The sequence below is a fragment of the Gorilla gorilla genome, chromosome 13 (genome assembly GCF_029281585.2).
Source record: "Gorilla gorilla gorilla isolate KB3781 chromosome 13, NHGRI_mGorGor1-v2.1_pri, whole genome shotgun sequence".
Classification (NCBI taxonomy): domain Eukaryota; kingdom Metazoa; phylum Chordata; class Mammalia; order Primates; family Hominidae; genus Gorilla; species Gorilla gorilla.
In genome coordinates, this window is record NC_073237.2 from 57,607,578 (window position 1) to 57,622,065 (window position 14,488).

The 14,488-nt window shown below is 38.4% G+C and overlaps 1 protein-coding gene across 9 annotated transcripts in view; it reads right to left on the bottom strand.

Annotated features, from left to right (window-relative positions):
• KDM4C (lysine demethylase 4C) overlaps positions 1-14,488 on the bottom strand; it is a 420,634-nt gene that overhangs the window by 181,588 nt on the left and 224,558 nt on the right. For 8 of the 9 annotated variants that reach the window (XM_063696408.1, XM_055350581.2, XM_031014365.3 and 5 more), the window contains 4 exons: positions 11,858-12,051; positions 8,551-8,789; positions 6,284-6,606; positions 2,455-2,563 (listed from right to left, as the gene is read on the bottom strand). In XM_063696408.1, the coding sequence (XP_063552478.1) occupies positions 2,455-2,563; positions 6,284-6,606; positions 8,551-8,789; positions 11,858-12,051 (865 nt within the window). Of the gene's footprint in view, positions 1-2,454; positions 2,564-6,283; positions 6,607-8,550; positions 8,790-9,052; positions 11,135-11,857; positions 12,052-14,488 lie in introns of those variants that run through there. The other variant, XM_063696412.1, reaches the window with a different exon arrangement.

The window sequence follows — 14,488 nt, forward strand, 5'->3', positions numbered from 1 at the left end:
GTGGCTCATCTCTCAGCTGCCAGTGGCATAGCAGCTCCCAGAGGTCCTGGACCAAGTCACTTTCCCCTGTGCAGCCTTTCTGTTAGGGAGAAACTTTCTAGCTTCAATAGAGAAATGCTCATTCACCAATAGAAGACACTGATTGTTGTTTAAAGATGCAATTCTCCTATGCTCTAATATAGTTATGCTCCTACGTATGAGGAGTGCAAAAGGAGCAGAATAGTTAGGACAGAAAATCCCCCAAAGGAGTTGGATTTGGAATTGTATGCTCCCAGTGAGTAAAAAACTCACTGCACATCACAATCTAACAATGATAATGTTTATTCACTTTCAACTTTGCAAGCAACATAGACACAGAGGCAAATGGCTAAGGTAACATTCAAGTTCCCAATGATGTAAATAATTTACTTCGGGCAACAGAATATTCTCTGTTGTCAGTTTGAAAGCTTGTAAAAACTTTAAGCCATCACAAAACTTCTCTGATTTTTCTAATCAATTCTGAAAAATCCCCAGAGGTCACCAAGGGTCCTTAACATATTAGAAAGGAAAGAAAGACTGTTGCAAAAGCTACAATCATCGTTTCTACAAAATATTTAACCTCAAACCCTTGAGACGACTTCATCAAACCAATCCATTTATAAATCTTGCAAGCTATACAAACTGAAATCAGAACTGCTTTCCAAAAAGAAACTCTGGGCCAATTTATGATGGCCCACATCAAAATAAACTTCCTAGGCAAATAAGGACACAGGAGAAAGCAGCCTTCTCTATGTGTTGGTACAGCCTTAGCATAGCCTATTCCCTTCACAAAAGTTATACTGAAGAGAGTCTACCATGGGAAAGGGAAATTACAATCATGAGCATTGTACATTAAGTATTAATTACTTTACACAGAATTGTCATATGTCTTAACACTAAAGGGAAAATGGTTTGTACTGGGTATAATAAAGTAGCAAAAAAAAGAAAAAGAACTCAACATTATGATATATGGAAATAAATGCAAATATGTTTCATTACTTCTATTACTTGAGTCAGAATTCAACCCTGGATTGGTTTCATAGAAACTACTATGATCCCTAATCCCTACATTCATGATATTTTTACTTTTTTATGATACAGGGTCTCCCCAAGTTGCCCAGGCTGGTCTTAAACTCCTGAGCTCAAGCAATGCTCCCACCTCTGCTTCCCAAGCAGCTGGGACTACAGGAGTCAGCCACTATGCCCTGCCATGATCTTGTTTTCTAACTAAACATGGGACATAAGTGAAAAGTGAGTGAAAGGGGGAAAAAATCTGTGAAAGATATCTACCTACTCTGATAAATTTATTTAAACAAGAAACTTGAGCTTCTTGTTACTCACTTAACAGCATTCTCACAGACACATGACCTTAGGTAATAATTTCCATAAGTAAAACTGGAGAATACTTCAGAGAAGGACTCTTAACAAAAAACCTGCCTGAGTTAATCCTCTAGACACAGAAAAAATAAGGCCTTCATGATGCTAAGAGACATATACAAGACACTTACTAGTCAGGGATCTGATTTTTAATTTGAGGCAACAAAAATTTCTTTTTTATAAAAGAAAGGTAAGAAGGGTAACCAGGCATGCAGTGGCTAATGCTTATAATCTCAGCACTTTGCAGGGCTGAGGCAGGAGAAATGCTTGAGCCCAGGAGTTCAAGACTAGCCTGGGCAATAGCAAAACCCAACTCTACAAAAAAAATTTTTTTTTTAAATTAACCAAGCGTGATGGTGCATGCTTGTGGTCCCAGCTGCTTGGGAGGCTGAGGTAGGAGGATCACTTAGGCCTGGGAGGTTGAGGCTGCAGTGAGCCGTGATCACCCTCCACTGCACTCCAGCATGAATAACAGAGCAAGACCCTGTCTTGAAAAAGGAACAAAAGGGGGAAAAAGATAAATTTACATCTAGGAATGGTAAACGGTTGTAAATGAAACTGCGTTACATCCAGCTGCATCACAGCGATCTAGTGAAGGAAAAAGGATGTTTCACCGCACACCAGTTACAAAAGGATATGGAAAAGGATATGGCACATAGACTTTTACTGAAGGTGGTTAAATTAATGTAAAGAGTTGAAGTTAAAAGTAAAGACAATGTAAAGAAACCTACAGCATGTTAACTCTAAAATCTAACATCTTTAGAGAAATGAGTCTCAGCTTCTTCTGTAGAACCCTAAAACATGTCAAGGCTGACTGATTTTACCCCATGACATAAAACTGGAAGACTTTTACCAGTAATAAGGCTAGCTTATATGAAGTACGTCTTTACCTCTAAGTTCCAAATTCCTTTTACCTGTAAATTATTTATTATGTATGATCTCCTAATAGTACGTATTTGCTACTCGTTGAACTTTTTTTCTATTCAGCAATTTTTTTTACAATAGTTTGTTTTACACACCAAAAAAAAAAAAAAATCCTAAAAAGGGTCACCATCTCACCTTCATCACTTGGCGCCTGCTGCTTCACAAGAGTCATCGGGGATCTTGCTGGAGGCCTGCTAAGTGGATGGCGCCAACTCTTAGAGGTTTTGTTCTCTCCCTCTGTTATCTAGTTATAGAACAAAAATGGTGGAGAAATACCATTATCAAAAACAAACTACAAAAAAAAACCCCTGTAGTTCACAATTATTTATAACTTAATGTTGAAGAAATCTTGTGGTTGTTTACCTCTTGGGGAACTAGTCCTTTAAGAAATTTAAACTTAAGGTCAAAAGAAATAGGAATCAATTCTATTAGTAATATTACCCAGCGGTCAATTAATTCTTCTTCCACTTTGTATTAAAATACAAGCTGTAGGGCAGGGTAGGCTTATTAAACCTGCAATAAGCTCAGCAGTTAACAAGTTTTCTAAAGTTCTTACAACTAATCTAAATTTAGGATTATAGGCCAGGCACAGTGGCTCATGCCTGTCATCTCAGCATTTTGGGAGGCCAAGGGGAAGGGATCCCTTGAGCCCAGGAGCTTGAGACTAGCCTGGGCAACACAGGGAGACTCCGTGTCAATAATTTAAAAAAAAAAAATTAGCCAGGTATAGAGGCATATGCCTGTGGTCCCAGCTCCTCAGGAGGCTAAGGTGGGAGGATCCCTTGATCCCAGGAGGTGGAGGCTGCAATGAGCCAAGATCAGGCCACTGCACAATAGCCTGGGTGACAGGGCAAGACCCTGTCGCCAAAAATAAATAAGTAAATCTAAGATTGCATTCTCATAAAAATACAGGACTGTGGCTCTTGGTCACCTCTAAGATGTTCCCATGTTAACATTTAGCAAGGAATTTTATTTTCTATCCTCACAGAGAAGACAATACTGCAAAGTTGAGGCTGTACACTTCTTTCCATTCAGAAATGAATCAACACTTCTAGATCACATAAATAACAATCAAACAAGAAACCAAAAGTATTCTCTTTTTTTAATGATACATTAATGCCATGTTGAAACCACTTAAATTTTATCAATGATTTTTTTGTCCTGGGATTTACAGACTATATATTCCTTTCCCAGGTAGAAAGTCATGTGTGTCCTTACACCTTCCAGCTAGGACCCACCTTTTAAGCTCTCTTGCTCGCACAACGCAAAATTTTTAAAGGCAGGGGGAGGGGAAAGAGGATATCAGAGAGAGTTTGAACCCAGTGGGCTTACATCAAGAGCTGACTATGAAAGAAAACAATCTTAGTCTTCCTCCCCATAAGCTGAAGAAGCAGCAGCCAGATATAGGGAAACTACTCTGGCCTCTGACTCCAACACATGATTCTAAGAAAATGTGTAAGACCATTGTAATCAAAGCTAGGAATAAGAAAAGAATGACAAATGCAATATAGGATGACAGCTATCTATGTTTATAATAGCTAAAAAACAATATGGGAAATTATAACTCAGCCAAGAAGACATATCAACACACTACTATGCACCATACCGTTGTCATAGCTGGAGCTATAGCAGGATAAATTACATCAGGTTTCTGCTCTCAAGAAGTGTAGATTATAGAGGGGTAAGGGAATACATAATAAATGAATAAGTCGTATTTATCAAATACTACTCGGTAAATATGTAACGAAGGAAAATAAAGAAGGACAAAGGAATAGAAAGTGATGGGGAGGGGGCAGTTCTATAGGGTAATCAGAGAAGGCCTTTCTGATACAGTGATACTTGAGGGGAACTTTGAGTGCATACATATGATTATCTGGGGGAGCAAGAATAGCACGTAAAGTGAGAACATACTCGGTGTGTTCCAGGTACAGCTTTGAGCCCAAGATGGATGGATGGATGGATGGATGGATGGATGGATGGATGGATGGATGGATGACTTTTAAAAATAACATAATACTTATTGAGTAGATCAGCTAATGCCAGCAGCTATCAGCACACACATAGCATTACACTGAATACTAAAAAAAACACTGACCAAAACTACACAAAAATTAAGTGGGGCTGTATTACATCTAGGAGTTATCCAACACCATGGTGTAAGAAAAGGATGTCATGCAGCTGTTCTTACAGGCAAGCCAAGCCTCTCAGCCTTCAATAGCAATGTTGGTTTCTCTGCTGTCAGTCTTTGCTTGGGGAAATGATAAAGATGAAGGTAAACAGCACTAGATCTATAACCACCTTCCTTGAGAGCAAAGAAATCTGAGAATTACTTTCAGCTCCATTCTACTTTAAAGAAGGTCGCTAAAAATAACTAAAGCAGGCTTTTGACTCATTCACCTGTCCAAAGAATATCTGCTTGGCTACATTTAATCCATTCATGAAATTAAGTTGTAAATTTTTTTCCTTTTTTTTTTTAAGAGACAGGGTCTCTCACTCTGTCACCCAGGCTAGAGTGCAGTGGTGGGATCACAGCTCACTGCAGCCTTGAATTCCTGAGCTCGAGTGATCCTCCTACCTTAGCCTCCCTAGTAGCTAGGACCACAGGCACACACTACTAAATTTTTTTTTATTTTTTTTTTGTAGACACAGGGTGTGACCATGTTGTCCAGGCTCATCTCGAACCTCTGGGCTCAAGGGGATCCTCCCACCACAGCCTCTCAAAGTGCAGGGATTACAGAAATGAGCCACACATTTGGCCAACGTTGTAAATTTTGCTTATTAGTATGTGAATGCTATTTTCAAACTACTCTTAGGCACCTTTTCAAAGAAACCAGACCATTTTTTTTAATCTTTCATATTTTTGATGTGTTTATAATTCAATGAGATATACAATTCTACATAAAAAGATAAACACTATTGGGTCAAATCAGAAAAGTATATTTTAATTAACATTTTAAGACTGATGAGAAGCAAGGTATTCAAAGCTGCTGTCCTTATACAACCTCCCTTGCTCCTACTCAGGGACACAAGGATCTATTTTGAGTTGAAACAAGCAGGAGCAGCGTCTGTTCTGCAGCCAGCGCAACTTATCAGCTCAAACAATTACTCCTTCCTGATCCCCCTGAATTCCCTAATCAGGTTGGATACACCAAAAAAAGTACTGAATGCTGACAATCGCTACAGACAGTCCTAGCTCCCCTGATCCACTCTTACGGCTATATGGACAGTTTCTACTGAATATGGAATATTAATACTGTACAAGGACAATATTGTACAATTTTCCAAAAAGTCACAATGGGAAGCTAAATAATATAGAGGAGTCTTTTCTCAGAGGCAAAGGGCCTCTTTCGAGGAGGGGGCAGGACAAGAAAGGTCACCCTGGTCCTGAGATTCAGGGTCCATGAGGAAAGAGTAAGAAGAAAGCATGACCAGGTGAGTCCTGACACTGAAATAGAAGCTGTGGGAAGGCTGGGACCAGGAGGTATTAACTATTGGCAGAAAGTGATCAGTGCCCAGCAGGTGAATTCTTCTGCAGGTGACAGAACAATTCTGTAATCTTTACTGTATCAATGTCGATATGATTGTGACTTTGTACTATAGTTTTCTAAGATGGTAGCATTGGGAGAAACTGAGTAAAGGGTACAAAGAATCACTGTGCACTATTTCCCACAACTGCATACGAGTCTACAATTACCTCAAAATAAAGAGTTTAATTTTTTAACAAAAAAAAGAAAATCAAGCATCGACACGTGGCCATAAGCTCCATGTGCTAAATTATCACTATGTGAGCCACAGCTCACAGGAGGCTTACCTCCCAGTTATTGAATGAATATGATTAAGACCCACAAATGTAAAATGTTATTTATCTGTGCCCTAAAGGAGGATTTCAGTGCACAGCATGTTGTTTTCAAAATGTGCTCTCACCATATAATGAATATGGTAAAAAATGGATATTGCCACATACACTGGGGACTTTGAAGCTATTTCTCTCTCCACTGGGGACCGCTGGGATTTCCCCAGGTTCAAGGCCATTCCCATGGCTCTCCACATCACTCTCTTCTCCCTCTGTTAACACACCATTACTCTCTGCCACTGATGAGCATGAATCAGGTGACTTTGGCCATGAAAGCTCGGATGGGTCTGATTTCTCGGGCTTCTCATAGCCACTAGACAATGGAATGGAATCATCAGCCTCACTGGATATAGAAGGTACACTTCTATATGCATAAGCTTTGTCATCCTCAGTTTTTATGTCTTCTGTTACAGATGTACTTAAGCAGTTGTTTCCTGAGGATAAAACAGAAGACTGTTAATAAATCATGCACTGTATTACTACTAAGTAGAATTGGTAAACTATTCCCAACTGATTCTGTATCTTACACACACATACACACGCATGCACACGCACATACATGCACACACACAAAACAAACCTCATTTGTACCCATCACATACTAGCTCTGATACTGAACAACCCAGTTCTTCTACTCAAGTATTATGCCAGGGCTCAAAATCTGGAGATCAATGTGCAAAGAACCATGTAGTGACAGAACTAATGAAATTCAGGGCCCTTAGGAAAAACCATCCAGCAATTCATAAACTGGCTAATTAAACACAGTGTAAGAGAAAGCATGATGAGGAGCCGGGCACGGTGGCTCACGTGTGTAATCCCAACACTTTGAGAGGCCAAGGCAGGTGGATCACTTGAGGCCAGAAGTTCAAGATCAGCCTGGCCAACACAGCGAAACCCCAGCTCTACTAAAAATATAAAAATTAGTTAGGCATAGTGGTGCACACCTTTAGGCCCAGATACTCAGGAGGCTGAGACAAAAAAATCGCTTGAACCTGAGAGGCAGAGGTTGCAGTGAGCTATGATTGTGCCACGGCACTCCAGCCTGGGCGACAGAGAGAGACTCTGTCTCAAAAAAAATTTAAAAATTTTTAAAAAAGGGACTATAGTGAAATATCCATATGTATTGCCTAACTCTCTATTCTGCATTTGTTGTAATTCCCTTCCCTACCTTCTCTACCTTGCTATCTTATATCCATTCATCAAAACTCAATTCAGATATCACCTTTGCCAAGAAACCTTGGCTATCCAGCTCTTGTGTGTTTGAAGTCCTTCCTTGGTAAACCAGCAACATCCTATGCAATCTCTATAATGCTACTTACCACACTGGATTGTAATTATGTGGTTATTTGCCTAGCTCTCCACTAAAACATGAACTCATTTTTTAAAAGTTCTGTGGTTTAAACTCTATCCACACAGCTATTTCAAGAGCAAAGGCAATGAGGCTGGAGTAGCAGCTGAGGACCAGTTTAGGACTACGTGAAGACTTTTTCTTTTATTATAGGTGGAATAATACTAAGAAGAAGGTAGTGACAAGACCTAAGCTTTTTTTCTTTTAAAGGATCACTCTAATGGCCACCTGGAGAACTGACTAGCGGGGATGACTACAGCTGACATTCCTGAATAAGAAGGAAGCAATTGCTGCAGTCATCCAGGCAACAGCTATGGTGCCATGAGTGAGGAGGAAGCAGCGGAGGGAGTCGGATTCTGGCGGAGGGTGGAATCCCATGAGGAAGGATTTACAGGATGAGAAGTATGAGAGGAACACAGGAATTAGCTTATTACAAGACAAAAACTCCAACAAATATGAAAGAGGCAAATCACTAAAGCAGTTTCAGAAAAATATGCTACCAAAGGGAGAAAAGGCAAAGTAGCTGAGATTTTCAGACAATGGCTTTAGTACAAAAGAGAAGCAAGGGGACTATACATGTCATTTCACTAGGTTGACTTTTCATTATTGTTGTTGTTCTTAAGACCTTGATCTTTATTTTCTTCTTAAGTCGAAAGCTAAGAATCTACAAAGAATTATCTATAATTGGTTTTCTCTACTCATGTGAATTCAAAAGAAGCCTTCCAAAAACGTATATTGTAAATTGAGTTGCACTAAAAAAAAAAAAAACTCATTTTAGAATCTTCTTTTTTATTAAACCAAATAGGCACTGCTGGCTGCTTGTCTCACAATTCTGCTACACATAGCAGTGAGGCTCCTGACTTTTACAATATTCCCTGGGACTATTGGTTGAGTTACCCACGACTTTGGTAGATTATTGATTAAGCTATGTGGACTAGTCAGATACTTGTCATAGTGGACATCCATTTAAGACATCTGATCATCAACCACCTACTACTTATATGTGAAACCTAATCAACCATCTTCTCACCTGAGAGTTTGATATGATCTGATAAATTCTGCTCCACCTGCATCCTGCTAGCAGATGACTCTTCTTCTGAAGATGCTTCTGTGTTCCTCAGCTTCACTGCTGCTTCTGACTTTTCACTGACCTTGAGGTCATCTGTGCCTGAGTTGGGGTTAGGGACCTCTGCCCCATCGACTTCAGCTGACACTTCCTCTTCCTCATCAGCCTTAGGCCTTTTAGAGGTAGACCTAGCACACTGGAAGCTGTCAACAAGAGAAGCAGTGGTCAGAGTGGGATGTCTGCAATGGATATGAAAAACACATCCCAATATAAATGTCATTTTCACTTGCTTAAAGAAGGAAAAAACTGACATTGTTAATCACTATGCCAAGTCAATGTTCACAACTGAAAGATTAAATTTGAAATCAAAATCTTAAACACAATTTTCATATCAATCAATAAAACTTTAAAATTCACACAACTGTAAATAATTATTAAACATTATTTTGAAAAAGGGCCATTCCTAAAATTTTGTGACATTTTAAAAGTCTGAAAATAAAAATAAAGTAAAAAATGTTGAAATGAGACAGAAATAAAATCAATAAATAAAATATTTAGAAAATGAAGAAAATAAATGAAAAATCAGAATATCCTGTTAGGCTAGTGCTAAAAGTAAATTTTTTATATTTCAAGGTAAACTACTGACTACTTTTCATTGAGTTTTGTATAATTGTCAGGTATGTATGAAAATAGTTCAAATTAAATGCCAATTCATCAATAGCAAAAGGATTTAAAACAGACACAGGCTAACTGGTGTGTGTGTGTGTGTGTGTGTGTGTGTGTGTGTGTGTGTGTGTGTGTGTGTGTGTGTGTGTGTGTCATAAAGACACTGTCTCATTATATTGTCCCGGGTGGTCTAGAACTCCTGGCCTCAAGTGATCCTCCCTCACTGCCTCCCATAGTGCTGGGATAACAGGCATGAGCCACCACATTCAGCCTAATTTTATGTATTTAACATCGTTCATCAACATACTATTTTCAGCGTGAACACAATTTTTATCTTCTTCCTGAGTATTTTCCAGCAGGTCACTTGATAGCTTTGGCATATATGCTTTTTACATATGAAACAAACATTCTTAACAATTAGGAACAATTACAAATCAACTCAAAGCAACAGTATCCAAAACACACCCATATGTATTACACACACACAAGAAACCACCACAGGACTAAGCACTGTAGGAAGTCAGGGAGGGCAGAGAATAGGGTGGCCTGCGATAACCTATATAAATTAGCTTTCACTGCTACTGATGGCAGTAACTGTAGTAGTATGATCATCACCATCATTGCTTTTGTTGCAAATCCATGCATTGGCTGATGTGGGAAAATCTCAACATTATAAACAGTGTAGTATATGTGAAAAAAAGAAGGCGGACACGTGCTTGAGACATCAATGAATCATTCCCTTCATCAGACTTCCCTAAATGGGCTATTTCCAAAGGGAGATCAATAATCTCTAAATATCAAGCCACAAGGCTAAGCATATTAAACAAGACCATAGTCAGGCTTTCTAAGTAGGTGAGCAAGTTCCATTGATTATTTGAACCTACTGACAAGCATTTTGATCTGTTCAAGTGTCATAAATCCATGTTCTCTATCAACCCAAAAGGCCCACTGTGGTTAATACCTGGAAACCAAGTCATACACCTAATGAAAATATTGTGTTTTCCATCCATTAAAGAACAATGCTCAAGATGTTCTCCTGGTGTGTATTCTGAACTCAGGATTGGATACTGCCTCCTTCCAGCGCTGGCTTCTTTAGTGCTGTGAATTAACACAGTTATCAAAGACACTGACTGTCCAAATTAGTATTTCTCAAACTTTTCTTGAATGTAACCCACAGTGAGTTATATATTTCAGATAGTGACACTATATACACACATACACACATACTCACACGTCATGAGTGAATATTTGCCCTTACCACAGAGGAAGCACCATAATACTTTTTATTCTATTTTACCACCTCATTTTAAAATGTTGGTCCTGACCTACTAACAAACACTTTGACAATCATTGCGGTAAACTACAGGGTGAAATATCAACACCTGAGTTAGTTCTGCACCTCAGGTCTACCTCTTATAAAATGCCGAAGTTTGACTCCATGTTCCTAAGGTTCTTCCATTCACTACCACTCTAAATAAGCAGAAAATAAATATCAGGGAAAAAAAAAGACAGAAAATAAGCATCATAAGTCTGGGCAAAGATGTAAAATTATGGTGTTACTTAGTTAATACCAAAAAAGTGGAAACAAGCTACAGGGGATTAAATACATGCAGGCATTAAAAATTATGTTGCAGCAAATCAATCAGTTACATGAAAAAAACACTCAAAACTGATCGTCAGATTATTAATAGAGCATGGCCCCAATTTTGGAAAGATATATAATATTATAAAATATATTATAAATATATAGGTAAAGGATATATACAAAATGTTAATACTGGTTATCTCTGGATAGTGAGGTTATGAGTGATATGGGATTCCTTCATTATTCTTTTCCTTATTTTACAAATTTCCTCCAATGCACAAATATTACTTTTATAATCTGAAAGAAAAACAATGAGTAATATTGAAGAGGAAAATTTAACATAAAATTGGAAAACATAAGAGCCTTAAAAGGTAGCCTAAGGACCTGAGCAACACCACACACACCCTATTCAATAGGTTTTAAAACAACAAGATGCCCACAGCACATCTAAAAGCTTTTGAAATGATCCTGGCCACAAAGATGGAAAGGAGAATAAAGTTCACAAGGATAAGCACGTTACAGAAATGCTATATGCTGTGTTTTACATCTTACAAAAGAATAAAACCATGTGCATAAAACGTAGTAAAATATAAGCATCCAGAAGACAGCAGTAGCTCAGATGTTGGACAAATGAAGAAGATAACCACTAAAGCCAAAAAGCAAAATGGTGGCAAAACGAAAAAGTGGAAAATCAAGTTATTGATTAAAATATGGAAATGCACAGAAAGGAATAATACAACCATAAAACACATTCATGTAAGTGGTCTAACAAGTTCTATATTGTTCTATTTGCCATGTCGAGCAACTTCAGGAATATTCTCAAACAAAATAAATATACATCTCTTCCTACATTGTATTTATTACACATCTAAGAATTAAAAATAATGTCTCACATTTTCAGAAAGGTATTAAGTTATGATGAATACATAGAAAAAGCAAGTAAATTGCCACATCCAATGACCCATTTTAACTGAGAAAACACGACAGGCAAGGCAGGTCAGTGGGGTGAGGGGTCATTACCTTCGGGATGCTTTTCTTACTTTCCTCCTCCTCTGCAGCCATGCTTTTACTTCAGGGGTGGATGCTGGAGTAGGCTTCGTGTGATCAATGGTGTATATATCCTTTCCTTGTTTCCAAAGCTGATATCTGTCTGGCTGAAATTTCCTCACAAAGATATCCATTGAAATCTTCACCATGTCTTTCCTGCAAGTGCACTGAAACACAACCGGTTTGGAGAGTGTTAAACGTTTCGCTAACTATACAGTAACATAGAGTTGGTCCTTGAACACATCATCCATGAATACTTAGTCACTACATAATGGAGGATAATGCATTACATTATCAAACATTCAATGCGTGATAAACCCAATTTCTTCTGAATAGAGATGAGAATCTATATATTCACATTTATAACGTGGTTATAATGGTTTGTGGACCTCATAGGGAACTGTGTACTAAGAAAAACTAAAAGGAAAGAGTGCTCATTTGGAAGCACGCCTGCAATGGAAAGATTATCTGCCCATCACAATGATGTGCCAATGAACTGAGCGCTAAAAGGTCTGTAAAGCTGAAAACCTGGGTTGTCGACAAATAAAATAACCCAATGAATGTGTGATTAGAATACTTTAACCAGTGAGTTGAGATAAATTTACTCTAAGATATATTTTGTTATATTTATGGTTATTAACAAACTCTCATAAGGTAACCCAAAATTAGGAGCAAATGAACGGCCTTTTCTACATCACATCACATACAACATCCAATACCATCAACAACAACAAACATATCCACTAAAATGAAGACATGGGGTAAAGGTGAGAAGTTCAAAGAAAAAATTATTTTGAATCTACTATGCCTTTAATTCTCATGAATACATAGTTATAAGTCACATCTTATTAAGCAAGTTTTCTATAAAGACTTCACACAAAGTTTTATTAGGTCTAGGCCAGCACTATGCAACAGGGAAGTTATCATTCAAATGGTGGTGCATAAATAATCTCCAAGATTTAACTGATAGACCTTGACAATCCCTAACATACCCGGTAACAGACTGACTGAACAGTTTTGACACAATAAGACTTTAGATATCTTGGTGATACAATTATCACCTCCATGCAAATTAACTCCAAAGTCTTAATATATCCAAACCCAAACTCCCACCACAGAGTTCTCATCCTAATGGCCATTACATTCAAAATACCTAAAATTAATGTCTTCAACTGCAAACCACACTCTGTCGCTACCAAATGATACCACAGTTCTTCTATTCTCCTACATACATAGTCCACATTCCTAGACACCCCCTATGTCTTCACCCCTAAAAATTCAGCCTTGTCTCCATTTACAGCATCTCCTGTCTCAATTCCTTCTGCCAGCATCCTTGCAGCTGCACTGCCAGGCCTTGAATCCTAGCATAACAAGGCTAATTTCCTTGCCTGTAGTCTCTCCTAACAATAATCCATCGTTATAGCTGTTACTTTCATCTCCCCCAAATATCTTACAATCTTTCATTCCTGAGTTCAATAAGGTGTAATCACCCTGCTTTTCTTAGACCTAGAATAAGGTCTAAATTTATGAGCCTGGCATTAAGGGCTCCAAGACTTTACTCCACCAATGAGATTTTCAGGTTTCTCTCCCACAGCAAGTCAACATGTATATTCCTCTTCAACCCAAGTCATGGGAGCCCAAATGCGCCTTATGCTTCATTTACTTCAGTATTTTCCTCCTACCACACCACCTTCCTGCATACTAGTCGGCTATCCAGCAAAACTTCATCCTCAGCTCTGAATATAAATTGTCCCAATTGTTCCTCTGAACCTAATACTATTTATCTACACCACTGCTTTCTATTATTGGTTACGTATAATGAGGTTTCTAAGTTACCTTGCATAATTATCTTGCCATTGGAATAAAGAAAATGAAGATCCTGAGAAATTGAAAGATATTTTGGATTAAGATGTAATCTTTTGACAAAAGGGGGAAAAAAGCTTGGACTTACAACCAGAAACTTTCTTAAAGTGTTACTAATATTGCTTCACAAAGAAAAATAAACAGTGAACAAAAGTGATGCTCCCCACTTTAATGAGCTAATTTAGGTCTGATCATGATTACAATTGCAACATCCCTAGGGCAGATAAGCTGGTGAGGTACAGAACACTATTTCTGAGCAAAGTGTCTCAGAAAAAAAAACCTTTGACCTGATTAATATTCATCTTGTTTGCTCAGATGATGCTATGAAGCCTAAACAGAAACAGCAGATAAGCCATGGTCAAAGAGGAGTGTGCTCCGAGACTGGAGGATGGTACTGCTGGACAAACTTGCTAAACAGATGAAGCATGTGACTCGTGGATCCAATCAATCATGTCAGCAGAAGCCAGGAAGAGAGAATGTGGTTATCCAGGAGAGAGCTGTGCAGGACCGTCTTGCTTGATGCTTGGATGTCCATGAACTACACAGAAGACTGACAAGGATTTTGAGACTTTTATACCAGCAGAAATGCTGCCAGCCTGAACTGAAAGGAACAGAGATAGAAAAAAAGAAAGGAATGACTCCAAGGACAAGCCACAGATGCAGAACGACTGAGTGGACAGAACCTCACTGGGCTATTACAACAGCCCTAACAAACTACCCTTCAGGAGGTACAGAAACATG